This window comes from Petromyzon marinus, chromosome 29 (genome assembly GCF_048934315.1).
Source record: "Petromyzon marinus isolate PM22_M1 ecotype Great Lakes invasive population chromosome 29, UKy_Petmar_22M1.pri1.0, whole genome shotgun sequence".
Taxonomy (NCBI): Eukaryota; Metazoa; Chordata; class Hyperoartia; order Petromyzontiformes; family Petromyzontidae; genus Petromyzon; species Petromyzon marinus.
This window is the reverse complement of record NC_133695.1, coordinates 7,090,502-7,117,870: the sequence shown is the minus strand read 5'-3', so window position 1 is coordinate 7,117,870 and position 27,369 is coordinate 7,090,502. Positions and strand designations below refer to the sequence as shown.

The 27,369-nt window shown below is 51.1% G+C and overlaps 1 protein-coding gene across 1 annotated transcript in view; it reads left to right on the top strand.

Annotated features, from left to right (window-relative positions):
- The first annotated feature begins 13,337 nt into the window (after positions 1-13,337).
- Positions 13,338-27,369, top strand: part of PPP1R37 (protein phosphatase 1 regulatory subunit 37) — a 31,038-nt gene continuing 17,006 nt past the window's right edge. Inside the window, exons 1-8 of the mRNA XM_032962785.2 lie at positions 13,338-14,041; positions 15,863-15,960; positions 21,969-22,014; positions 24,147-24,247; positions 25,254-25,373; positions 26,121-26,271; positions 26,605-26,760; positions 27,088-27,200. Of these exons, the coding sequence (XP_032818676.2) occupies positions 13,558-14,041; positions 15,863-15,960; positions 21,969-22,014; positions 24,147-24,247; positions 25,254-25,373; positions 26,121-26,271; positions 26,605-26,760; positions 27,088-27,200 (1,269 nt within the window). The 5' untranslated portion in view covers positions 13,338-13,557. The remainder of the gene's footprint in view (positions 14,042-15,862; positions 15,961-21,968; positions 22,015-24,146; positions 24,248-25,253; positions 25,374-26,120; positions 26,272-26,604; positions 26,761-27,087; positions 27,201-27,369) is intronic.

Here is a 27,369-nt window from a genome sequence, read left to right as displayed (position 1 = left end):
GTGAACCCGTCTGTGCGGACATCGGCGTGTGACATCCCCCCCCACCACCACCACGTGTATGCGTGGTGGATTTATATCCGGGTTCTTCTGGTTCCAAACCCTACAAAGCCAAGATCAAGATCGAGCAGTGCACTGGACTTCATAATCAGAATCTTTAGCTATGAAGCTCTTTTTCACAGATGTCCAGTAAAGCGGCGGATTCGCCAGTTGCAACGAGACGACAACAAAAACCCGATAGGAGTGCAAAGTAGAGAAAAAGGTCAGCAGGTAACTTCGGAATCACCGGGTCGCCCCCCCCCCATCTCTCGGCGCGGGCAGTTGAAAACAAATGGGGCGCCGCGTTTCTCAAATCCGTGAGTTCGCCACGAAGTTTTCCACCGAAAACCTGGTGGCGGTTTCGCGGCTTTCGGAATCAGCGTTAATCGATTCTGAAAAGATTTTCGGTTCTCCGTTTGCCGTGTATAGCGACCTAATTATGCGGATAGATGCAGGACGCCTCTTGGTGGGGTTCGGGAGAGGTGCGGGGGGGGGGGACAAACCCCACCACGTGGGCCCCCCCGGACGCCCTCAAACTAATTCGAAAGTTTTACATCTGACACCGCGTGACGTCGAAACACGAGGACCCCCAAAGCGCGGGGCCCGGGCGGTCGTCGCGACTCGCCGTACCCTAGGGACGGCTCTCGGTAGATTAATCAAATACTGTAGTAAATCATCGTCATCAGCCACGCCACGATTTATCCACTGCTGGATGAAGGCCTCCTCCCCCCGCCCCCGCCAAGCCGTCGTGCGTTTCACGATCCCGCCGCCTCACGAGGTTGATTTCACCACTCCATCTCCCTGCCGGACGCCTCGCGGGCGCGTTCCATTCCTCGGCTTCTGCTCCGTCCTTCTTCTCGACGCGAGCGGACATCGTGCCATTGGAGCCGTGACGCGTGCTGTCCCCCCCCCTTCTCTGCCTCGACACAGCCGCGTAACCAGCGTGGGGGCAGGGGGTGCCTTACCCCCCCCCCAAAGCTACGAGTTGGGGCCACCCTTAACAGCCACCACGAGGTGTGTTTTCAACAACAGTGTCAAAGAACAAAATACTTATTTTGCCAAGGCGGAGCTGCCCCTACAGCGTTAAATGTCCGAGACCGCGAGCTTAACGAATGTGATTAGGCAAGAGGAGCCGCGATATACAATAGCCCTAGGGGGCGACCGTGCGAGACAAATCAAATATTGCGGCCCCACTCGACCGAGCTGATAACGTCGTGGCCACGCAACTGCCTCGACAGCAGCCAACGCGACTTCTCGAACTCGCGCGAGTGCTCTCAGGTCCAAGCGCTCCTCCTCTCTCTCTCTCTCTGTGGTTCAGCTTAAATACAACATTAATTTAAACCTTCATTAGAAGATAGCGGAGTGTAGCTGCCCACCGCTGCTTCCCCCATCCCCCGGCCTCCTTCCCCCTCCTCTCTCACGTGTCCCATAGATGTCGCTGTACAGCCATCCCCTGGGTCTGTACAGCCACCCAGGAGAGGTGGAGTCGCCCACATGGAATCATTGAGCCAAGGCACAGCAGTGCAGCAACTAGGCTGAGGGTTCAATCTGCATAGCGGATGTGTCAACTTCCGATGCGATGTTGTGGAGTGGGGGAGGAGAGAGGGGGGGGGCGTTCAATAAATTGGGGTTGTGGGGGGCGGAAACTGGACAACGTGGGGTGTCTCATCCATGACGTGATCCATCGCGCTGTTAAGGAATAAAAATAAATATATGTAAAAATAAATGGAGTAAATGTGTCTGGGATTAGCGATACGGCCACGGGGCCGCTGCGATGGATTACTTAATGGGAGTTAATCTTCCACGAACACTCCCTCTCCCATCCTCCCCTCCCAGCCTGACCCCCCCCCCCCCCCTCTTCCCCAGCAGAACCAGCACCATCTACTACCAGCAGCATCACCATCTACTATCAGCACCACCACCATCCACTACCATCAGCAGCACCATCATCCACTATCATCAGCACCACCACCATCCACTACCAGCAGCACCACCATCACCATCCACTATCAGCACCACCATCATCCACTACTATTAGCACCACCACCATCCACTACCAGCGGCACCACCATCACTACCAACAGCAGCACCATCACCATCCACTATCAGCAGCAGCACACAACTTCAGCGACATAAACGATGATGAAGCTCCGTGGCCTGGTGGGGAATAATAATAATCTCAGCGCCACTGCTTCTTTGGCGCGCGTGTGAGCTGTGTGTTTTAATCGTGTCAACGTCGCCACTTAGGGGGACAAAGGCGGTCGGGCGCGGTGTTGGTCACCCATCACATCGCGTGCCGTGCCTGCATTAATAGGTGCTCGCTAACAGCTCTGGCCCGAACAGTCTGTTGAAGAAGGCTACATGGCGGTATTTGTCTTGTATTTGTCTGTATTAGTGTGGGGAGTGGTGGCGCAGTGATTAGCACACTGCGCGACGTACCCGACCAACCGAGTACGATTCCCAACTCGCGGCTAATATCAGTGGCGAATGTGTGTGTGGGTCTTGGTGAATTATTGGTGAATGTATGTGTGGGTCTTGGTGAATTCTTGGCGAATATGTGTGTGGGTCTTGGTGAATTATTGGTGAATGTGTGTGTGGGTCTTGGTGAATGTGTGTGTGGGTCTTGGTGAATTCTTGGCGAATGTGTGTGTGGGTCTTGGTGAATTCTTGGTGAATGTGTGTGTGGGTCTTGGTGAATTCTTGGTGAATGTATGTGTGGGTCTTGGTGAATTAATCAATGACTCAACCACGGCCCTAAAATCCCAACAACCTAAGTTCAATTCCGAAAAGATACCTCATCACCATCAGCAGCCTCAACCCATCATCATCATCACTGTTAAATAGATACCTGGACCTGTCCTGGTTCCACTCAGCCTAAAATCAGTAGCACCTGCTGCAATCAGCGTGATACCGTCGATGCGATCACAGGGGGAGACAAAGGTGGCCGGGCGTGTCTTGTTGGCTGGCTTCATCCGCCACCCCCCTGCCCTGCTGTAAGGCACACAGGAGAGACAAAGGCGGCCGGGCGTGCCTTGTTGCCTCGCCACCCCCTTAATAGGTGCTCGCTAACCCAACGTGACGTGCTCTCCGGGCGTCTCGGTGCGCGGGGGGTGGGAGGTCGCGTCACGTGACTGGCAGCCGAGCTCTCGCTGGGGGCGGAGGGGGTTCAAGGGGAGGGGGAGGTGGAGGGGCAGGGGGGAGCCAGGGGAAGGAGGGTTGGGGGTGGGACAGGTGACCTTGGTCTGTGTCTCCGCGGTAACGTGGGACCCCGTGTGCCCGTGTTGGCGGGAGGGGGGTGACAGGGCGGGGGATAAGGGCGGGGCTGGGGGCACGAGGGGATATCATGGTGGGGGGGGGGGTAGAGGCGCGGGGCTGGGTTGGGGGGAGTAGGGGGCGGGGCTGGTGGAGGACGGGGGAGGGGGGTGCAGGGAGCGAGACGGAGCGAGGGAGGAGGGAGGGATGTGGGTGATGGTGATGATGGCAATGATGTGTGTTGATCGAGGTGGCGGGAGTAATTGAAGCGGGTTGTGACAGAGGGGTGGTGATGGAGGTGGGTGTTAGGTTGTTGTGATGGCGGTGATGGTAGTGGCTGGTGGAGGTAGTGATGGTAGTGAAGGTATATTCCTTCGTTACCGTGATGATGTTTGTGTTTGGTGGTCGGTGATGACGATGGTCGTGGGTCGTGGATGTAGAGCAATGGGTGAGGTTGATGATTGTGATGATGGTGAATCATGGTAATGGTGGTGAGTGATGGTGGTGATTTATAGGGAGTGGTGGTGATGGATGTTTGCATCGCATGCAGCGATAAGGAGCCCAAACCGTCCCGCGAACTCCGGGCATCCTCGCCATGGAACAAAGATGGTCAATGCATCGCGCGCTTTCAGACGCGCTTCTGCGGCCGCCTGGAACGCTCTTCCTTCCGATATTAGGAAACCACTGGAGTTATGCACCGTTCAAAACTCAGCTCTTTTGAACTGTGTCTTTGTATGTGTTTAGTTTGTTGTCCTTCCCCCGTACCTCCGATTCGCGCGGTTGGCTACGTACTATGCTAAAGAAGTTCAGCATACATACAACAACAACGTCACCCATCAACAGCAGCAACAGTCACACAACAATAACGGCGTCTCGTATTTCTGCACGAAGTGGTACCCACTTTATCACGACTCCTGTGCCAGGCTAGGTGCTCTCCAGGTCACATTACTGCTCAATCATGCGCTTGTCTCACGCGGTTCGCGACTCCATCACAGCGTGGTCCACCAACCCCTGTTGTAAATCCCATTTAAGTCGATCAGTGCACACGCACCGTGCATGTGTACACAAAATATACAAATATAGTATTTAACAGACTGTTGATGCAAGTGATGTTAGCGAGCAACCTATGAAGGTCAGCAGGCCCGGCACACGAGGGGGTGGTGTGGCGAGAACCACGTTCTGCAGCCGTTGTCTTCCGAGTGACAATGTTAACAACGACACCAGGTACTCGTTGAAGGCGGAGTCGACCTAGGGGGCAGGACCAGTTCAGATATTCGTCACTGGTGTTGACCGTGAGTGGGAATCGAACCCTGGTCGCCGGGTTCATGGTGCAGTGAGCGAACCGCAACAACCACTGCTCCCCTACATACACACACACGTGGGGCTACACACACCTTACGCGTGTACACGTGCACAAACGCTCCACCTTCACTCCGCTGTGTGTAGACGGTCTCGTACACAGCGGGTCACGGACCGCGTAGCCGCCCCCCCCCCCATCTTTTATGGGGCAGACAGCCCCCACCCTCCCCCACTACCACCCCTCGCTGCCTTCTCCCATTCACCCCCACCTCTCCCCTCCACCACAATCACTATCCCCCCTACCCCCACCCGCAGCCGAATCGATACCGAATCTATTCCGCGTCCCCGTGACCCCGACCTCGGCTGAACTCGGGGTCCTAGGGGGTCGCCGCGGGGGTCTCTAGAGATCGAGGGGGGGGGGGCTCCGCCGCAGCCAGGATAAAAGAGAGGTGGGGGGGTTCTGTCTGCGAGTGCCAATCTTCGTCTTATGCTCCGGTAACTCATTCACCGGCGGCCAGTGGCCTCCTTGTCACTCAACTATCGCTGCCGACAGGGTTAACTGTTCGCGTGAACTTCACTCCTTTGATTCCTCAACCCAGGGTTAGCGCTTCCCGTCGTCTCTTTTCCCAAGTTCTCACAACTTTGCTCACTTCCGGGAGCAAAGTTCTCAATAGTGCTGTTCGTTGCTGGCCAGTTGGTGTTTTGGGGCCAGTGGGCCCGTGCTCAGCAAACCATGATATATGTTTTGTTGTTGTTGTTGAATCACCGGAAATTGCGCCTGATCTCGCCAGAGTTCGGAACCTGGACAGTGCGTGGATGGGCAACCGCCAGATGCTATAGGTTGCTTCGAGGGTATGTTGCCAGCAGTGGGCAATGCACAACATTTTTTTATTGCAATGTACTTCTATGCTCCAATGTCTGTACTGCCCGCCGTCACCAACCCGCAATGACCAGTTTGGTGAAGTATGGTCAACTAACTGCCCACGAGCTGCACGACGTGGATAGGCCCTCATCCAGCAGTGGAGTGACAAGAGGACTGTACGTGTATAATCGTGGGTATATACGATAATAATTGAGTTATCTGTCACCAGCATCATCTCTAATAGAGGCTTTTTTGGTAAGATCGCGTAAATATATAAATGTGTCGTTAAAACCTACACCACCCGACGCAGCCAACCAGTCAGGTTTGTCACGTAAACAGAACGTGGCCAATTCGTCACTAGTACAGCACACCGGTGTGTAGGAGAGCCAAGCCACAACATTTACAATCTGAGTACGACGCTTCGCCAGTAATTATAACTAGCTTAATCAGGCGACAGCCATATTTGTGGAGAAGTCTGACTGTTTTGTTCCTTATATAGAGGCGTAGATGTGGTGACCACTCTTCTGCGCTTTTGCGCCACGTGGTGGGGGGGGATTACTGAGGCAACGTACATTATGCATGTGCATTATGCGAGCCTTTTGAACTTGTGCTTCCTGTCTATTGTGTTTATTAAAAAAGTCGTACCAACGGTAATCCCTATTGAAGTACGCTGCCCTTTGTAGCCATGCATTTATATAATGTATTATTTGATAATTCGCTTCCACACAGCACTAAGGCGGTAGCTATCCGAACGATGAAAGTTATTTTTTTTATTTTCTAATTAGTCTCGGCCAGTAGTAGCTAGTTTTGCACAGAACTTCAAGATTATTAAAATCAATTTACCGTCATTGTTAGCACGTGTGTTTTGCTACTGCTGACAGTTGTATTTGGGATAATTTAAAATTTATCTGATGTTCTTTTAATCTCGTGCTGTCCAACCTAACATTTACGTGCATTAATCCTGTACACACCTTCTGTTGATATCTTCGGAAATACATCTTTTGTATCAAACATACATTTCTGCATTTTACGTACCGTGCCAAATCTGACTCGGATGTTTTGTTTTTCCAACATCTGGCGAGTTTATCAGTTACTCCCGCAATGTACGGTATTTTGATGCTCGCATCATCTTCATCTACAATGCTAGATAAAGGCCTCTCCAATCCCCCGTATAGCATTAACAGACTTCTTTGGTTCTTTCGGTAAAGTCACGTAGAATGAGAATAAAATAATAAATTGATAAAATAAAATAACACAATAATATTCTCACGACGTTTCGGCCACAACACAAGCGGCCTTCATCAGGTGAAGGGACGAGACTGTCTGCTAGGACATCGCTGGAGTGAAAGAGCCACGTTCAGATCACGACCTTTAAGCTGTGTGAGAGGAAACAAAGCGCCTTGACAAAGGAATTAGCATATAATTTAGCATTGAAATGGCTGAGTGATTAGCTTGTGACTGGTCACAGAAATAGCTATGTTAAAAGTTAAAGCATACACATCCGCAGAGGCACCCCTTGACAAAGGAATTAGCATAGAATTCAGCATTGAAATAGCTAAGTTAAAGCATACACATCCGCAGAGGCACCCCTTGACAAAGGAATTAGCATAACAGACTGTTGGGGCAAGTGCTTTTAACGAGCACCTGTGAAGGCTGGAACGGCACGCGAGGGGGTGGGTGGCCAGCACCACTCCCGACCGCCTTTGTCTCCCAAGTGGCAATGTTTACCCACTGCACCAGGTACTCATTTCAGACTGAGTCGACCTAGCGTAGGTCCAGGGCCGGTTCAGATGATCGTCGCTGGTGTTGGCCGTGAGCTGGAATCGAAGTCAGGTCGGCGGGTTCGTATCGCGGCGCGCTAACTGCTACACTACCGTTCACCTTACACACACGCACGCGTGTATGAACAATACAAATGCACACACGTGAATGTATTCGCTGCGGGTTCGGCTGTCAATCAAGCTGAATGCAAACCCTCCCCTCTCCCCCCCGACTCCCCCACCACCAGCCCCGCCCCCACATTCCCCGCGGCGCAGTCCCTCATATTTAAGATCCATTAATGAATCAGACGGCAGAGAGAGAGCGAATTTCAATTCAATGCGGGGTGGTTCGTGGCGAGGTCAGGGGCCATACGCACCCGTATACATGCATGCACACAACACAACAAAGCATACACAAACACAAGACTATATGCAGGCATATGTACATGGTGCATGCGTCTACACATGTGCACATATTTACTGTTATATCTGTTTAAATGTAATCATCATCAAGCCCCCCCCCCCCGTAGTGCAGTTTCAAACTCTTGTTTTCCTCTCTTTAGTCGCTCTATGTTACACTGATAAGGACTATTGTCCGAAACGTCGCCTAATAGGTACGTTGCCTTTGATGGTCACACTGTTATTAGCGAATGTGTTGAGGATTGTTTGAGCACGTAGAAATTATCAGCTTGGTACGTATTTTCGTCGTGTCCGTCCGTCTAGCCAGGCAGCCAGGCTGCCAGTCATCCAGCAAAACTTCGTATGATATATGATGATAATCACCACCACTGCTCGCGAGAAGCAGCCTCCTCTAGGCGGCGCTAGGCCCTGCAACCACGAGAAGCGGCACAAAGGAGGAGGAGCGTCGGGCTGCCAGATCGCCCAGCGCCTGGTGAAGGCACGGATTAATCCGGGATAATCGATTACCCCTCTCACTCACTCTCCCTTTTCCACTCTCCCTTCCGCTCCTTCATTGACTTCACTCACGCGCACTCTCACTATCTCTCATTCACACACACACACTGTCCCTCTTCCAATCTCCCTCCCTCTCACTCACGCACTCGCGCTCCCATTCTCTCTCTTACTCTCTCTCTCTTTCTCTCCCACTTATCAGTGCATTGCAGGGGATATGCGGCTGTCACCACGGACCCGCACAGTAATAACGCCACTGCATGCGCGTCTATGGTAGGGGTCGGAAACCTGCGGCTCCGGAGCTACACGCGGCTCTTCAAGGGCTGTTTCGTGACGGTTTATTTATTAAGGACCACAGTCTCGAATTCTACATGCATTGTGGCTCTTGAAAAATTGAGTTTGTGTTACCGAATTCAAAAAAAGTGCCTCTTCTTGGTATTTTGGTTGCCGACCCATGGTCTGTGGGTTTCTGTGCGAGTCTCTGGGTCTCTGTGTAAGTCTGTGAATCTCCACATGAGTCTCAATCTCAACCCATGGACTGGCAGCATCGCTGGCAGCATAATTTCAGATGTTCACCGCGAGGTTGCTCCGGAAGCCGTCCACTGGTTCACTCACCAACCTCCCTCCACATGAACACAGACACACTGCTGATGAACTCAACTTCCGAAATAATAAATGTCGATGTCCGTCTATGCGTCTCTCTCTCTCTCATGTCTCTCTATATGTCCTCTCTGAACTATCGCACTCTATCTCTCTATCCACTTTATTTGTTTTGTCTGCTCTGTCACCACTCTGTGCATCCCATGCTCTCTATAATCTAATCTCTCTCCGTCCCGTCCTCTCGCTTCACTCCCCAGTTCTCCTCTGTCTGTAACACAGCAGGTTGGCACAGTGCAGGTGATTGCAGGCGCTGGGTGCATCTGCCAGTCATCTCAGGCAGTCAACCCATAGCGCTTGGATCTGTCCTGTGACTTGCTAGCAGTGAGCTTTCCAAAGTGCACCGAGCCTGGCATAAGCGCCCTGGTAACATCAACGCGCTTAGCGGTGGATGACGGCTGTGGATGATGATGCTATGGCTGTTAATGTAGTGTTTACTCTTCTCTTTCCCCCATTCCCCTCCCCCCCAATCTCCCCCAAGCATCTCGCCAGTGCCCCCCTACGGAGTCCTGTGGAGTTCATGGCGGGGTCAGCGCGCTCCCTAACGGAGCGCAGGTTTAGACCGGGCCAGAGATGGTGCTGTGGATGATAATATAATTATTTATGCCTATTTATTGGGTGGCAGCGTGGCACAGAGGGAGCGCTTGTGCCTCACAACAAGATGTGTCTGGGTTCAATTCCTGACTAGGGCGCCTATCTGTGTTGAGTGGGTACGTTCTCGGCCCGTCCTGCACGGATTTCGTCCGGGTTCTCCGGTTTCCTGCCATAGCTGAAAAAAAAACCTCCCAACAAATTCATTGTTGAGAGTTTGGCTTCTAATGGGAGGTAAGCAGAGGGCCCGGACAAAAAAAAAACGTTACCACGCTGCATACGAGGGGATACCAGTTTAACACGTAGGTTTTCGCGACCAATACCACTTCAAGCTCCGCTCATATATATAATATTAGTCCATTAGTCCTCCTGGCCACCTCTCAGCCTCACGCAGGGGTCGGCAACCTGCGGCTCCAGAGCCGCATGTGGCTATCTAAGGACTGCTTCGTGACAGTTATTTATTAAGGACCACCGTCTCGTATACATCGCGGCTCTTGAAATATTGAGTGCTTTTTTACCGAATTAAAAAAGGCTCTTCTTTTTATTTTGGTTGCCAACCCCTGGCCTAACCCTATATACCGTAAAACGCCTGGGATTATCAATTTCGGGTAGTCCTCGGCTTACGAGCCTAATTCGTTCCTGAGACCCGTTCGTAAGTCGAACGATTCGTAAGTCAGAACATAATAATGGACTATTTAAATGGGCCTACGGTCAGTGTTATGAAATGTGTTATGGTTTAACAAAAGGCGAATCATTGTTGAACTCATAATTAAGAAGAAATATTGTACATTTGCATGTAATACTGTAAAAAAATACTGTATAGTAAATACAAAAGTTACATGAATACAAAAAACTGTTTTATTTTCACTTACCTTGAGTCCTGATGCTGGCTTGCTTGTCGGAAGGGGGACATTGAGTCACCACAATTGTACACACACACGGGAGCACGCACGCACACACAAAAGACAACGATCCCCGTATAGCCTTAACAGACTGTAGTGGCAAGTGCTGTTAGCGAGCACCTATGAATGCCAGAACGGTACACAAGGGGGTGGGTGGCCAGCACCACGCCCAACCGCCTTTGTCTCCCCAGTGGCAATGATTACACACCACAGCAGGTGCTCATTTGAGTCTGAGTCGACCTAGGGGAGGCCCAGGACCCGTTCAGATAATCGTCACTGGTGTTGACCGTGAGCGGGAATCGAACCCGGGTCGCTGAGTTCATAAAGCAGCGCGCTAACCGCTACACCAACGCGCCCCCCTCACACACACACACACAAAGGCACACACACACCAACACACCAACACACAAACACACACACACCCCAACAGCAACGACCCCCCCCCCCCGTATGGCCTTAACAAGTTGTTGGGGCAAGTGTTGTTAGCGAGCAGCGCCAATGAAGGCCGGCACGGCACACAAGAGGGTGAGTGGCCAGCGCTACCCTCGGCTGCCTTTGTCTCACCAGTGGCGATGTTTACACAGCGCACCAGGTACTCGTTTGAGGCCGATTTCGTAGCGCAGCACGTTAACCGTTACACTACCGCTCCCCACACACACTCACTTTTACCGCACATACACACGTGTGCGAGCGCGCACACACACACAAACGCTCACTCCCGGCGTGAAGCCGACTCATTAACATCTCGCGGGGGATCGCTCCTCTGAACAAAATAGTTTGACGGGTCAGATTGCAAGCACGAGTTTTAAGTCAATGTTTTCTATTTTTTTTTTATATTTCATAGAAGCTGGTTCGTAAATCGAGGACTGTATGTATCATTAATATATTCTGGCGTTAGGTTTCCCCTTGTAACAGAGGTGACAGGTCCTTCAAGGACCGTTTTTACAGTCACGTCACCACCAGCGCTCCTCTTCCCCTTAGTTACTGACCCGACTTTCTGGGTGTCACTCAAATGCCCATCTCGGTAACATGCCCCGCTCCACCCTGCACACGTATCCCACCAACCTCCTCCCGGTTACAGCTACAATGATCTCCTGGCCACGTTCGATTCTCAACCTAAAAGTCTCCTATAAACTATATAACTATTTATTTGATGTTACCTCGTAAGGCCCACTGAGCTGTAAAGCTCTTTTTCAGAAGCGACGTGGCCACAAATGATGGCTCAACGAAGTCGCTTATTACGTGGAAATGGATAGCAGCCAAATACTCTAAACGCACGTTGATTATACATGTGTAGGGAAAAACCGGAGGACCCGGAGAAAAATCCATGCGACCACGGGGAGAGAGACACGCAAACTCCAAATACACAGCTGGCTTCAGGGTCGGGATTGAACCGACGATCTCCTGTATACCAGGCGAGGTAATATACATCTCGCCACCGCGGCACTCCTATCCGAGAGACCAAGCAGGCCCAACTTTTGCTTAGCTTCTGAGATCTGATGCTGAACAAGCGTATTCAGGGTGATTCGATCACACGTGATTCACTCTACCTCTCTGGCTACTTTATGTGCTGTGAAGGGCCATTTCCCGAAACGTCGCCTAATCTATACTTTTTATACAATTACCTGGACGGGCCGGGAGGTCCCTGTGAGCGCTCGGCTCGCAACCCTCACTCAGAATTTGTAGGGCGAAAAGCCCCGAGCGGGCCCCCCCGTGAAGGTGTGGGGGACCGGGCAATTACGCGAGGAAGTCAATTAAGAGTAACTCGCCTTTTGCTCGTCCAAGGACGGGTGTATTTCAGTAAATCTGAAACTTACAAGCGAAAAGCAGACCACGACGTGATATTCATTGCATCAATTCGTGTGCAATTTGTAAGGCCGCGGTGATACGGACTTATTTAATTTGAAGGTTATAATCCCTTGTTCATCATTACGTCCTTTTTACTTCGATGTTTCAATAGCGTTACGGAGATCACGTGACGTGAGGGTTGTAAGTTGACGCTGAGGAGGGGGGAGGAGGCGCCTCGCCCTCCCATGTGGAGTGACGTCACCCGCTAATTAATATTAATGTCGGGAGGTATCCATTTGGAAGACGTCACCTCTTTATGATTATTAATATTCATATTCTTTGGGTCTTTCGGTAAAGTCACATAGATAGGTTCAAAGAATATAACAAAAAACTACGACATTTCGATCGCAACATAAGCGTTCGTCATCAGGAAGAGGGGGTTAGCTTATAAAGGTAAACTTTTTATGAAAGTTTGAAATGGGCAAATGTCAGCAGCCAATGTTAATGTAAGTGGTGGGCAGCAACCGCGACGGTGCTGGGTTTTCCCACCAATCAAAGGGCTGCCCAGTAAAAATTATTATTAATGTGGGGGGCTGTTCGATGTGGAGTGACGTCACCTGCTCATGATTATTAATTAGGGGGGCGGGTCCATGTGGAGGACGTCACCTGTTCATGAGTATTAATGAGGGGAGCTGGCCGACGTTGAGTGACGCCACGCGCGGGACACACAGACATTCTTGGCTCATTATAGTAGTAAATTAACAGGCGCATGACCACGTGGCTGTGGGAGATAGGGTGGGGGGAGGGATTACAAGACTGGGGGCCCAAGGGGTTGAAGGGCGGGGTTGACTCAGGGTTTGGGGGGGAGCTGAGGGGCGGGGCTATGTGGGGGACCCTCACCCCTCCCCCCGTCCTTGGGTGAAGAGAGTTCGTAAGGAGTGGGGCCACTCTCCCACACAACCTAAAGGGTGGGACCAACTCTATGTTTTTGAAGGCCCATTGGCCGAAACGTCGTCTATTATCTATTTATTTTTAAGGCGTTATTTTGTTATTGACGGGCGTGTGGAGTTATTTGGATTAATTTTCACTTAAAGGGATGGGCTCATCCCCCCCCCCCCCTTTGCAAGGGACGGGGCCACTTCATTGCCATACCTGCAGTGGGCGGGGTCACCTTTCACCTAAGGGGAGGGGCTAACCTTAAGGGGCGGGGACACGCTGAATTTCAAGGGGCGGGGCAATTCTTCTGTCCACCCGCCCCCCCGTAAACAAACCCCTCATCCCTCCACTGCGCGTGCCCAGGAACCGGGTGCCGCGCATGCGCACCGCGCGTATCGGGGGGATATTTGACGGCTGTGGCCGCCGTGGCCGCATCCCGTGTTTGCGAGCTCCTCTCCCCCTCTCACCTCGTTTCTTCACCTCGTCTCCCCTCACCGCGTCGTGACTCCTCGCACCTCCTCACCACCCCCGATGCCCCCGCGCCGGTGAAGAAGAAGAAGCCATGGCCGGTGCCGAGGACGGGCCCGAGTTGGGCCTCGATGCGGCCTTGTTGGCCGAGCCGGCGGGCGGCGCCGCGAGGCCGGCAGGGCCAGCTAGGCGAGGACGGGGGGCCCGAGGAGGCGGAGGCGCCGACAACAACAACCACGAAAACAACAACAACCCAATAGACAACAACTACAACAACAACAGTCGAGGTGACGGCAACAACGAAGACAACGACGGCAATAATGAGCAAGACGACGTCGGCTACGTTGAAGGACACAGCGAGGAGGTGGTGGTTGAGATGATTGAGGAGGTGGTGGTTGAGGAGGAGGCCGCGACCACGCACAGCAGCAAGGAGACGCAGACGGAGACCCCCGAGGCGGCGGGGGTCGCGGACCCCCAGGGCTCGTCCAGGCCCGCGCTCCCCGCCAAGAGGGTCTCTTTCCCGGAGGACGCAGGCATCGTGTCGGGCGCTGTGGAACCCAGGGACCCGTGGAGGCACGGTGGGTGAGGGTGGCTGAGGTGGTGGTTGGAGGTTGAGCGTGGTTGCGAGAATGGTGGTGATAATGCCCGAGTCCCATGGGGGAGAGTGGGTGAGATGGGCGAGTTTTGTGTCGGGGTGGGATAGTGTCATGAGTACTGGTGTGGCGGGTGTTCTGGCTGAGGTTGCATGAGTGCCATGGGTCGTGTAAAATGGTTGGTAAATAGTGAGAGTAGGAGAGGTGGATGAGTGTGTGAGGTGGGTGAGGATGGTGATGAGGGTGAGTGAATACCATGGATGAGCACCATGGGTTCATGCGTGAGTTTGGATGAGAGCCCAGGGTGATTGAGGTGGTGGTGAGGGTAGGTGAGTGCAAAGGGTCATTGTCATGAGTGATGGTCGTGAGGTGAGCGAGAATGAGGTGGGTGGGTGAGGGTGGTTAAGATAGGTGAGAGTAAGTAAAGTATAGTGGAGATGGGTGAAGTGTGGTCAAGGTGGTAATGGCGAGTGAGTGCCATGACTGAAGTGGATGAGGGGAAGGTGGTGAGGGGTAGGTGAATGTGAGATCAGGGATTAATATTGACTTGACCAGAGTAGGAAGCAATATTGTTACAGTCGTGGAAGCTGGGTAATAATATTTAGAGGGCAATAATCGGGCTAGGGTCAGGGTTATGGTGTGGGTTGGGGCTAGGGTCAAGGTCAGGGCTAGGGTTTGGGTCTGAGCTAGGGTTTGGGTCCGAGCTAGGGTTTGGATCAGGGATATGGAAAGTGTCACCCACTTGGTGTGTTATTGTTACCGTCAAGGTCACGGTTGGTGTTAGAAATTTGTTGTCGCCAAATTAGGGATTGAAGCACTGTCAGGATCAGGGTTAGAGCTGGGGCCGCTGTTGACCTTACTGCAACCTCACCACATGGTACCTGGACAAGGAAATGAGACGGTGCTGTAACTTAACTTGCCACTGTGATGCGGGCGTCTCTGTGTGCGATTGCACAAAACAGTTTACATGATTGCCCTTAACTCTCTTTGGTTCAGATGGAACACTGAGTAAAAAAACACTTAAGGAGTTTTATGCACTGGGCTCCTGGAGAAGGGACCACCACCCAAAACGTCTGTTTCATCACAACCTAACTTCCATTGTACCCACTTTTTACAGCCATCAACTTCGAAATTTTATTTCTTTTAGAGTACATGTACTTTAGTTTACCCTGAAGACACGCTCCATCAATATTTAACATAATTTATTGCTTGAGTTAATCGATTAATTGACTGGTCATGCTCGGGGGTTAGGGGACAGAGCAGCTGGTCTGATGCTGTAGCCCTGCCATCCCATGCCTGTTGTGAACTTAAAAAACGAGTTTCAACATTAGGACAAAAAAAACTGCCTACGTGAGCTGAATTGCATGTGGGCTCTGTATAAACATTGCTTGTTTTGACGTCATCTTTCATATCGATACAGATTGTTATTATTACGCTCACTTCAAGCGAACAGTGGTCATCAAACGGAGAGACTGGACACGGCTACAGAAATGGGGAATTTCCACCACTGCCTCCGCAGCAGAGATGAGCACCACCCCCCCCCCCCCACGCTAGGCAGAGCACAGCTCCATATCGACCTTTCATATTTACAACCAACTGATTTTTATTTTCCAAATTCGTTTTGCATGAGAGACCCTGGTGAGCGTGCCACGTGAGATAAGACAATTAGATACGTAATGTAACAGTAGCAATGTAGTGCTTATTATTGCGGAGCCTCTGTGTCGTTGGCTGCGGATCGGGGAAGTTAATTTTCTGAGGCCACGGTTGCCGGCCCCTCTTCCCCCCTCCTTGGTGTTATATTTTTAGCTTTGGACGCTACTGTCGAGGTCATCATCACGGCCTACAAGGAGTCCTGCCTGAAGCTCAACGTGCGACCCATCCCCAAGCTTATCAAGCAGCTGCAGGTACGGCTGGCGATCGCCGCTTGACATCAAACTCATGGATTAGGGTTAGATGTTAGGCAGGAGCCGGTCCGGTGGGAATTGTGGAGGTTGTGAGATGATACAGTAATCCGTTAATTTATAATGGTTAATTTACAAGGGGTTAGCTTGCTGCACTATTAACTCATTGCGTAAAATTTATGGCAATGACAAACATCAGTGGCGAGTGATGTTTGGACCAGTCCCAGGCTCCCCCATCCCTTCACGAACTCATATTTACCAGTGTGGTGAAGTATGGTCACACAACCACCGTCACTGAAATGGTATGGAGAGGGCTTCATCCAGCAGTTTATTGGCAGGAGAAGAGTAGCCTGATAGGATGGGTTTGGTATTTATTAAAGTTGCTGATGTTGCAGCTGTTGGCATAATGGCCACTGTGACCCAACATGGGATATCGTGTACTAAATTTACATTTCTTGTGCGTCGATATGGCCTGCTAAAAACTAGCAGTTGTAAAGAATGTTATCATATCAATGTTGAGGTTTATTTTGGTTATAATTAGTGGTTTCTCTCTTCGTGGCTAACGGCAAAACGCATATTAATTTTTGTGGTGTTTTTCCAATAAAATAGGGAAAACGAATGACCGCTGAAACGTTTTAAAGATTTGGAGTTTTGGTTTGTGGGGGGCAGCAGCACTGAAACAGAAGAGTCCCTTTTCACTCTCCCGTGGTAAGAACTGCAGGCTTTTAGAGGTGCCCGTCATGGAACAGAGAGAGCCCCCCCTCCCCATGCTACAAATGAATCTCTCGGTTTAATCTGGTGTGTTTTGACTCGCTTGGCGAGCGGCTCAAGCTACCCAGTCGCGTGTTGCTGCCGTTGTTTTGTGACCGGCCCAAATGAGATTTGGCAGGAAACATCCAGCGAGTAACAGCGACCTGCGAGTTGTCACGCGAGGTCGGCATTTCTCGTCCGATTCCGCGCATGCTACCGCTAGTGCCCTGCCCCCCCCCACCCACACACCACACACCACACACCACACCTCCCCCCATCACCAAAGGAGTGCCGCGTGCCAGCTTGTGGCTTGTGACCGCAGAGGAATCCCCGTAACGGGCGGCTCGCGCCCATCTTCATCTTCCTCGCGTCCCCATGAGCGCAGGGTGGCGACGTGTTGTTTGTTTACGACGAGTGGCAGTTGCGGAGAGTGAAAGAGGGGGTTGGTTTGTGTCTAAAGTCTGTGCTTGTGTGTTATTGTTACCTGTTTTACTACTCCCGTTGCTTTTTGAGATTGTGACGTGCGGAGCTCTCCAATTTGAAATCGGGTATGCTGCGCTTTGTCCGGCGCAATGTCTGATGTTTTGCTCTCTGCATGCGCTGGGAGCTTCTTCAAGAACTGAAATTGGGTTATTCTGCGTGGGGTCCCACATGACGTCCGACTTATTGTTTCTCCACAAAGTGAATAATGAGAAACTCCCAACAAGTCGGACATCGTGCCTAACACCCAGTGGTGCCATCTTAAATATCGCGTGGTTGCAAGTTGTTAACGGAGAGGCTTGCCATCACAACATGACCGTGGCAAATGCCCTCCTTCGGTTATTTCCCCCACCCCCAACGACTGTAAAAGCAAACAAGATCTGAAAACAGTCCAAGTGTGTAGGTCGGCAGCTGGAAGAGGTGGGAGGGATGGTGGGGAGCTGTTCCTGTTTTTGAAACGTAACGGCGACCGATATAAAAACTGGGCCGCTCCAAGCGGCCTCCTCGTCATGAACGTAAACGCGCGGATAAATAACAATAACTTCAGCTTTTGCGTGGGAGCGTGGCGCAGCAACGCGTGATCGTAGACGCGCGCTGTCACATGCCTTCGGTTCGCAGCCACCCCTGCTTTTAGCCAGACCCGATAGAGATCTGCGGAAGTACTCGTCGACAATGAGATGTGTAACGATTTGCTCACGCCCCACATTTGTATTAATTTCCATGATTTTGGGTCACAATACAATTCAAAATTATATTGTTCTCTTGTTTGTACAGTCTCTTGTTTATCGACTAATTTGTACTGTCTGTAGAGTCTGCTGTTTCTGGTTTCTGTGCAGTCTGCTTTGTTTATGCTCTTGTACACGATATCTGTATTGTACACCTTGTCCATATTGTCTGTCTCTTTTGTGTGTGTACTGTCTTGCTCGTTTGTTCTGCCCGTCTCATCTGTACTGTCTTATTCGTCTGCAGTGTCTCGGTATGGTCTTGTCTCAATGAAGATGTCCTCCTCCATTTGTGTATTTTGTCTCATCTTTATTCTTCGTCTCATCTGTATGAACTTCTTTCGCACCGTACGTAGCCAACCGTGTTCATTTGAGGTTCCAGGGAAGCACAACAAACGGTACCATCTATTAATCCATCTGGACTGACTCGATTGTTTTGCTTTTCTTTCGTTTTGACCATTTAAACATAGGGAACAAAAACGGCGTACATATTCATCACCAAACATAATTGATGCAATATCCACACTAAATGAAATACTTACGTCGTGGGTATAAGAATCGACTTTGATTGTTAAATCATTACATGCCTGGCTGGGAATAATGTGTACGTTTTTGTAAAAGCGGACATGCTAAATGAATCTGTACTGCCGATGATGCAGCGTTGAGTGGTACACTTTTAATTTGAGAGACAGTGTTTCGAACAAGACTTCATCTCCCCCTGGGTTTCAGCACCACAAGTTAGCCCAATGACTCCGCACTGCCCGTGTGTGTGTATACGTGAGCGCGAATGCCTGGGCTGTTATTTCAATAACCGTTCCTTTTTTGGTGTACATGTCAGCCCGAACCTTCACGGGTGCCCCAGGTAACCTAAGCCAGAACCTCCACTCTGCCCACTGCTACCTGTAAATTTAACCAAGAGATTTTGTTTTTGTGTTTTTAATATTGTCCCAATGTTATCCCGATTGTGCTATCGGTGTCATGTCAGGAGATCAAAAATCCATTTAGATCTCTAGCAGAGCAGTGCATCTTTTCATGTTGGACGAAGGTCTACGGAGGCAAATGTCACAGAACTACCTCCGAGTTCCCTTAAAGTGACCTCTAGTCCACACAGTCAAGGGAGCACTATTCCGTTGCATTTGAGAGTAACGTTCATCGCATGACAGTGAAACTGATATTTAATGCTCCAAGCTGGAAATTAACCAACTGAAGTAATGAAGGGAATTTAATGTATTATTCTGTGCAGCCATTGGTGACCTGGCTGAGACGATCAACTCACTACGCTTGATAAGCCAGTTTAATCACAGACTAGTGCCTGGATTTGAACCCAGGATCTCAGTGGCGCCGGTTCAGCATTCTGTCCTCTGAGCCACTCGGCCACCTTGCACACTGGGCGCTCTTGCCACTCCGATATGTTTTGCCAACACCTCCCAGGGCGGTGAACTCTCCACTGGGGCTTCGGCACCTCCCAGCATTAATTTCCCTATTGAAACAAGTGATGCGAATATTCGTCAACAAAGTGTTTATTTTATTTCATTCGGTGATGACTGTGGCTGGATGAAAATCCCAAAACGTGACCATGACGATGACCACCATAAGTTTGCTTGCCAAATTAGTGACGAAAATATTCTTCAATGAAGAGTTTTTTTTATTCGTCAACGATGACTGAATGGACGAAAATATATAATCAAACGTGATTGTGGCGAAGAACAATCGCCAAAGCGAAGACAACTATGTGGAAACGAAATTAACAAGTCTGAAGATGCAGACTAAGGTAATTTGTTAACGGCAGCAGAGACTGCAGTCTACTGAGGAATACCAAACATGGTAATTGGTTATAAAAGTACACAAAAAATATTTACTGAGCTCCGATTGGCTGAGCTCATGATATTGAGGCTGAGAGAAACTGCACGCTCCTCACACCAGCCTTTAGGAACTAAGCGTCTGACTCAATGTTGTGAATTCTTTAGTCGAATAGACTAAGAGAATGACCACATGATATCAGCACTCTCAGACTTGACTCAATCTCCACAGGTTGTCATCGACGAGACCGAGGCTACGACTGAAATGATAAATCCCAACTAAATTTGCACTGTTTGTCTCCCCCTCATTGGTTGTGTGTCTCATAATGCACGGCGCTACCTTGCCCTGCTAAATGACGGCGGCTGATTGGTCTATGGTGGAAGCGGCATGATTTGCGTCCGTTTATGGAAAGCGAACTGATGTGACCTCGTGACGACCGCCTTATTAATTGAGTCGCTTTTTAGGGAAGCGTCGGGTTGATTGAAAACAAAACCGTTGCCTGTTTCGTGTACCCGGTTACGAGTGCGTCGGTGCGATTATTCCCTCGCCGGCGTCCTATGTCATTAGACTGTTTATTTTAATAAACAGGCGCTCGTCTTTTTAAAGCACAGAGCGACCGCTGTGGCTACCCAGCAGGGGGGCGGTCTCGCGTCCCGCTGTAGTTTTTGGCGGCTGTCGTGTAAAGTGACTGCATCGCAGTGTGTATTTAAGTACAGTGCAAATATTTGTCAGCGAAATGATTATTGCGCCTTTTTTCTTTCCATAACTTTTTGTACTTAACCACGTTGACGCTGATAAGAAACGGAGCGCTTTTATAAAACGATGTTTTATTTGCAATGGTACGCAGCTCCTGCTGCCACTGCCACCGTGGTGTAACGATCAACGGTGTAAATGAGTACACCGGACGTAGTTGATTGGCAGCTAGTGTCTGGTGTGACAAAATGTGGGTCCTCCAACCTCTTCCGAGACGTCTGGCCAAAATATCCCCTTGAGGGGCTGTCTAGAGCTCCTTGTAGTGGAGACCGTTCTGCCAGAAGTGGCAGGAGCAAGCGATTATGAAGCTGCACCTGTACTTATCATTTGCGTTGTGACACTTGTCACTGACAGATTTTAAGAGGCCCCCAAAACCCAGGTCCTGTATTTGTGGTTGTCGGGAAGGTGATTTCGGATGAACATCAAGTGGCACAGTAAATTGGACACGTGCTCACGTGTGGCGAGAGAGGCGCCACTAGCTGGGTCACATCGGGATTTAGCTCATCTTACATTTGAAGGAGGGCGTCAATCCCATGGATAGAGGAGAAGAGCCAATGGGATCGTGACTCTCTTGCCCGGGCCATGGACAGGCACGTGGACGACGAGTCTTCGCAGTATTTAAAATTCTCCAACCGGAACCTGGGCAGGTGATAATGATCCGTGCTGGCACACAGCAACAAAGGGATCGCGTTCTCCTGCCGTGCCGCTGCTTGCTTTGCCGTCGCTGGGGTGCGGCGTTTAATCCGGCCGGCAGATGCTCGCGCGCCACGCCGCCGCCGCCGCCGCCCCCGTGTCGCTCGCACGCTCGCTCGGCCGGCTCTGGCGAGCGACCGCTTGCACTGTAAATGGCGCCGTGCCAACGTCGGCGCGGTGCCACAACCGTGCCAGGCAGAGGCCCACAGACGGATACTGGGAGGAGGCGATGGAATGACAGACGGATAGAAACAACGACTGACAGATAGAAGGACAGAAGGAGGGAAGGTGGGATGGACGGATTGACGGATGGACATGGAGGTGATGGATGGAGGATCCGAGGGTTGGACGGACGAGTGGATGTTTCGGAAAGTGTCTGCTCATGGCCATGTATGTGTACATGTTTACAATATAACTCGTGGATTACACCTTCGGTAGTGCTCTTTGTTGCTGGCCCTTTTGGCGTTTTGGACCTATGCTCAGCAACTGATAGAAAAAAGAGGTGTAGACCAATGGCAAAGTGCTTAGCACGCTGCTCAATGAACCTGGCTACATAAGTTCAATTTCCAGCCATGGCTCACATAAGTTGTGAATATCAGAACCTGTCCTGGTCTTCCCCTAGGTCAATTGAGCCTTTAAACAGGTACATGGTGCGGTGTGTATATGTCAGTATTGGGGAGACACAAGGCGGCCGTTCACCTCCTTGTGCCCCCTGCCGACCTTCATAGATGTTCACTAACTGCGCTTGCCCCAACAGTTTGTTGCGTATTCATGGGGGGTTGGGGTCTTTGTCTTTTTCTTTTTGTGTTACAGGATATCACTGAGCTCAGCGGAAGAGTGGAATGCCTCGATCTCAGGGGTAAAGTTCAACGCCAACTCTCTTAATTTCTTTATGAGTTAACAAAAAATGAACTTTCATCTTTTAAACTTGGTAATTTTTAAAATAGAATCCTCGACATCTTTTTGTTCTTTTGCCCCCCCCCCTTACCGCAAGAGCCTTGCGGCATTCCCAGTGCCTCGGTGCGAGGGATTAGCCGTGAGTTCACCCCAATTAATCAGACGAGTCGGCCCAGGTTTTTTAGAGTGCGCACGTCTCACAGTGCCGTTCACAGCTAAGTGAATTATTGATAGCTTTCCAAGCAGCCCAGCCAAGTGCGCTGACCTCACCTGATGAGGGCTGCTCGCAAATCCTGGACCGGCTCATTTGGCAAAACTGGGCTGGAATTTTCTGAGGAAATCCCTCTCTGGCTTCTCCGGTAATTTAATCTTCGGCTCTTTTGAGGTGTTGTGTTGTCCGCTGCCTTTTGTTATTGTTGTTGTGTTCTTACAACTCACGTAAATACAAAACAGAGACATACAAATTATTACCCTGGCATAGGTGCACACATGCTCAACACACATGTCCACACGCAGAGGTTTAGACTCACATAAACATATACACACAGACAGATTTGCAAGTAGGTATGCATATATGCACACAGAGTTACATGCATACAGACTCGTAGATAATAATAAGCAGAAACATGAATAAGTTAACGTAATTTCCTGCTCAAATGAGCATTCAGGTTATGCTCATGTCCTGTTTAAAGCCTAGAATAAGTGGTGGAAATTCCACATTCTTTTGGCGGACTGGGAGTGCGTTATAATCTAGAGGACAACCACTTTTGATGTCCCCACTACGTTGTATTCATTTTGTCAACCCCAGAGGAAGGGATGATGAGCTGAGTCAACCCCCAACCAGGATGTGAACTTGCAACCTTGGGATTGCCAGTCGCTTGCTCCACCACTCGGCCAACTGACAGGGAACTGGTAGGAAGGTCAATTGTCTTGTAGGTGCCCGTTGGCTGGTTTAAAGTTTAAAGTTGGCAGAATCGCCAACTTGCATCCGTAAAGTTTGTACAGTTTATAGGGCGGATGGTGCAACAGTCGAATTTAATTAGGATTAATGTGCGCAGCGTTCCAGTTGAAGTTTATTTCATGAGCCGCAGCAAATTACAAACTATTTGTGTTTTTGCAATAAGTGGCAAGGGGGTGTAACATTGGCGCAATCATTAGCGTACTACTCTTACGTACCCGGTGACCTCGGTTTGATTCCCAGCAATGGCTAACGTTGGTTGCCGAGCAATTTCCGAACTGATCCTGGCCATCCAACCTTCTCTTTACTCAACCCACACTAAACGAGCGAGATGAAGTATGATTGAACGTACAAGGGCTGTGCACGCATGTGTGACAGTGGCCAGGTGTGTATATGTGTGTGTAAAGTCACTGCTGCCAACGCACTCCTCGCATTTCATTTTTAATTGATTTAGTTATTTCTTTGTTCTCGAAATTCGTTTCCCTCTGTATGGTGTGCGGTGGCGCTAAATGCCAGAAGTGAAAAGAGAACAGAGTAAAGTGCCCAGATTATGGGGGCATAGCACACTCAGCAATCAGACCCTGGTGTGAGCCCTAACCCTCACAAAACTAGCCAATCGGTTTCTCAACCTAGCCCCTATTGCTGACCCTAACAAACCAGGCCATCAGCCACTAACAACGGTCATTGATCAGATCCAAGCCAAACCAGCCAACGAGATGCCAGCACTGGCCCTCTCCATGATGCTAACCTGACCCTCAACCTGACACATCGCCTGCTTCCCTCTGCACGTTCCCTTCTACTCTCAATGCTGGCCTCACAAACACATGTCCTTCCATCGCCGTCCTCCCATCTTTTCTCTCTCCTCTCCCCCACATCTCCTCTCAACTCTCCTCTCTCTTTTGATTTAAAGCTTTTGTGACTGCAGGGATTCATATTCTTGGTTCTTTCGGTAAAGTCACGTAGAAGGGAAACCCTATCCCCACTCCCCTCTTATTTTCTCTCAGCTCTTCTCTCTCCCCACTCGCACTTCTCCCCTTTCTCCTCTCTCAGCTATCTCCTTTTGTCTCTCCCCTCTCACTTCCCCATTGTCACCTTTTCCCACTCTCACCTCTCTCCCCCGTCCCTCCTTCCTGCAGCGGAGAAGCTGGACTACAAGACATGCGAGACATTGGAGGAGGTGTTCAAGCGGCTGCAGTTCAATGAGGTCAACGCTGAGTCCACAAGCCTGGATGAAGACGTGGGTGTCTTTGTATTTATTTATTTAGTTTCCAACCTGATGGAAGTTTCTTGGGTGGGATTCCTTGTTGCTCCCTCACTGACTCATTTACCCCCTTTTTTTTGTGTACCTAGCCAACCTTGGCCGGCAATACGCAAGATGCCGTCACCGGGTTTTTTTCTACTGCTGAAGCCGGGCTGTGCCGTTGACGCAATGTGCGACGAATCGGTCGAGAAGCGCTTAAGCGACGCGCTGACGCCGCTTTTGAGTTGTGCCGACTTGACGTAGCAAGTGATAAACGCGTCATTAACACCGCAACCTGGCCCTGCTTGGCCCCAAACCAGATTCGTACATCTTGCGATGCCAGGGTAGCACAGATTGTTTCTGGCTCGTCTTGACAAACAAGTTGATGGTATAGCACCCGTACCATGAGGGGGCCCCCCACTCTGGGGCGGCTCAGATGTGCCAGTGGAGAAGGGGAAATCGATTCCACCGTGAAGCAGTTTTAGTCGATAAGTGATCCTAAGCACGCCTATCTCGTCCTGTCACTCTCGCCCTCTTTGTTCAGTCGCTTCCTCGTCAATCACTCCTTTGTTTCTTTCATACTATATGAGTTGCGAGTCCCATGCAGCCTCGGGGCGCTACTGGCATTGTGTGTGGGTGTTTGCTGCAGTCTGCTGACCCTGCCAATGGGAGCCCGAGAGGTTACACAGTGTTGTTCTATGGGCTTCTAGTTACCCGTGCTTCACTCTTAAACTATAAAAAACTAAACTTTTTATTTAACCAGGTAAGGCCCACTCCTTGCAGCAGTGCCTGCTTGGTGGCCAATAATTATACCTGATCAATACTCGGCATAGTTCATAAGTCAAGGCACAGATGTGTCATTATTGCGCTATTCCGATGCTGCTGTACTGGCGGATTCAAACCCGTTTGAGCGACGTCGCTGCTCGAGTGTCGCAATGGCGCACCCTGTGCCTCTGTCCTCACCGTCTCTGCGGCCCACACCCTGGGCCTCTGTCGTGCGCAGGGAGCCTCGGCGCTCTTCGACATGATCGAGTACTACGAGTCGGCCGTCCACCTCAACATCTCCTTCAACAAGCACATTGGTGTACGTGGGTGGCAGGCCGCGGCCAATCTCATGAAGAAGGTCAGACCCTCACCCACAAGACGCCACACATACTCACACAGCCACAGGGCACCAAAACAAAGACAAAGATCCCCCATATAACCTTAACAGACTATTGGGGCAAGCGCTGTTAGCGAGCACCTATGAAGGCCGGCACGGCACACGAGGGGGTGGGTGGCCAGCATTACGCCTGGCTGCCTTTGTCTTCCCAGTGACGATGTTTACACACTGCACCAGGTACTCATTTGCGGCTGATTCGACCTAGGGGAGGCTCAGGACTGGTTCAGATAATTGTCACTGGTGTTGGCCATTAGCGGAAATCGAACTCGGGCCGCCGGGTTCCGATCTCAGCATGCTAACCGCTACACTACCGCTCCCCACAATACACACAGACACACGCACACATACACCGGATACAATCGTCGTGGAAAACCAAACCAAAAAAAAATTACTTGTTGGCCTGAACCGTGACCCCCGAATCATGACTATTCATCAGTCACTGTGAGCGTGAGAGGAGCAAATGGTTACTTGCTTAATGTCTCCACCCCATGCCACGCGACCCCGCTCGTATCTCTCCCTCATCTTATCCTTCCACTCGGTCATCATGCCTCCTCTTCCCACTCCCTCTCAATCGCTACTCCATGTCGTTTCACCATCATCTGCCCCTCCCTTCCTTGCCCCCTCTCATCACCCCTCCCTCTGCTCCACCTGTGTGTTCACCCCCTCGCTGTCCCGCTGACTTTGCTTCCTTCTGCCTGACCTCACAAGACGGGCAGCCTGCAGATCCTGGACGCACGCAACTCGCCCGTCGCCGACCAGGCCCTGCCGTTTGTGGCGCGAGCGCTGCGCATGCACAGCAGCCTCGCGGTGCTGCACATGGAGAACGCCAGCATGTCCGGCCGCCCCCTCCTGCTTCTGGGTCAGTCGGGTTGGCCACGTGGCGCAGGGGGAGCCGAGTTTGGGTTGCGGAGGGGTTAAGGGTCGTTGTGCAGGGCTAATGTGGGCGGACGTGAAGCCTCAACCCTTGGTTGCGCCCGCTAATATTTCAGCGCAGCCCCTGCAGTTCGCTTGACACGATCTTTTCCACCCTCCCCCACCCCCACCCCCCCCCGTCTCCAATTTGCTGTCTCTTAAATAAAATTTTCCCATCGCCGCCGTTACCGTTCCGACAACCACCGCCCCCACCTCACTCCCCCCTGCCCCCCCCACTTTTTCCCACCTCAACCACCCACCCTGCCCCACCTTTCTCCAGTGTCTGCGCTGAAGATGAACCTGGCGCTGCGGGAGCTGTACTTGGCCGACAACAAACTGAACAGTGGCCAGGACGCCCTGCAGCTCGGCAACCTGGTCAAGTTCAACAGCACCTTGCAGCTACTGGACCTGCGCAACAACAGCCTCATGGATTCGGGTGCGAGCGCGAGCCCACGGCATTGTTCACTAGCTTCCCGGTAGTGCTTGGTAGCACCTCGGTGGTGTTTCGTGGTGTCCGGATGGTGTTTGATGGTGTCCGGGTCATGTTTGATGGTATCTCTGTGGTGTTTGGTGGTATCTCGGTGGTGTTTGATAGTATTCTAGTGTTTGGCAATGTCCCGATAGTGCTTGGTAGTATCCCAGTAGGCCTTGGTGGTGTAGTGTCTGGTAGCGTCTCGGTAGCTCCCCAGTAGGTGCATGTGGACGTTTGCGTGCGAACGTGTGACTGGAATGCACGTGTGTCCATCCCCCTGTACGCGTGCAGGCCTCCAGCACGTGTGCGAGGGCCTCAAGGAGCAGAAGAAAGGCCTCGTGACACTCGTCGTGTGGAACAACCAGCTGTCGCACGTGGGCATGCAGTACGTGGCCAGCATGCTGGTATGTGCGACACCCCTACTACATATGACGCGCCCACACGCGTGCCCACACACGGCCCACGTCGCCACCACCCCCCAACCCGCCCATGTGTACCTGTTCACCATTCGTGTGCAACCAGGGAATATTTTTTTTGATGGGAGGAGGGGGAAGCAGCTTTTGTATCACATCA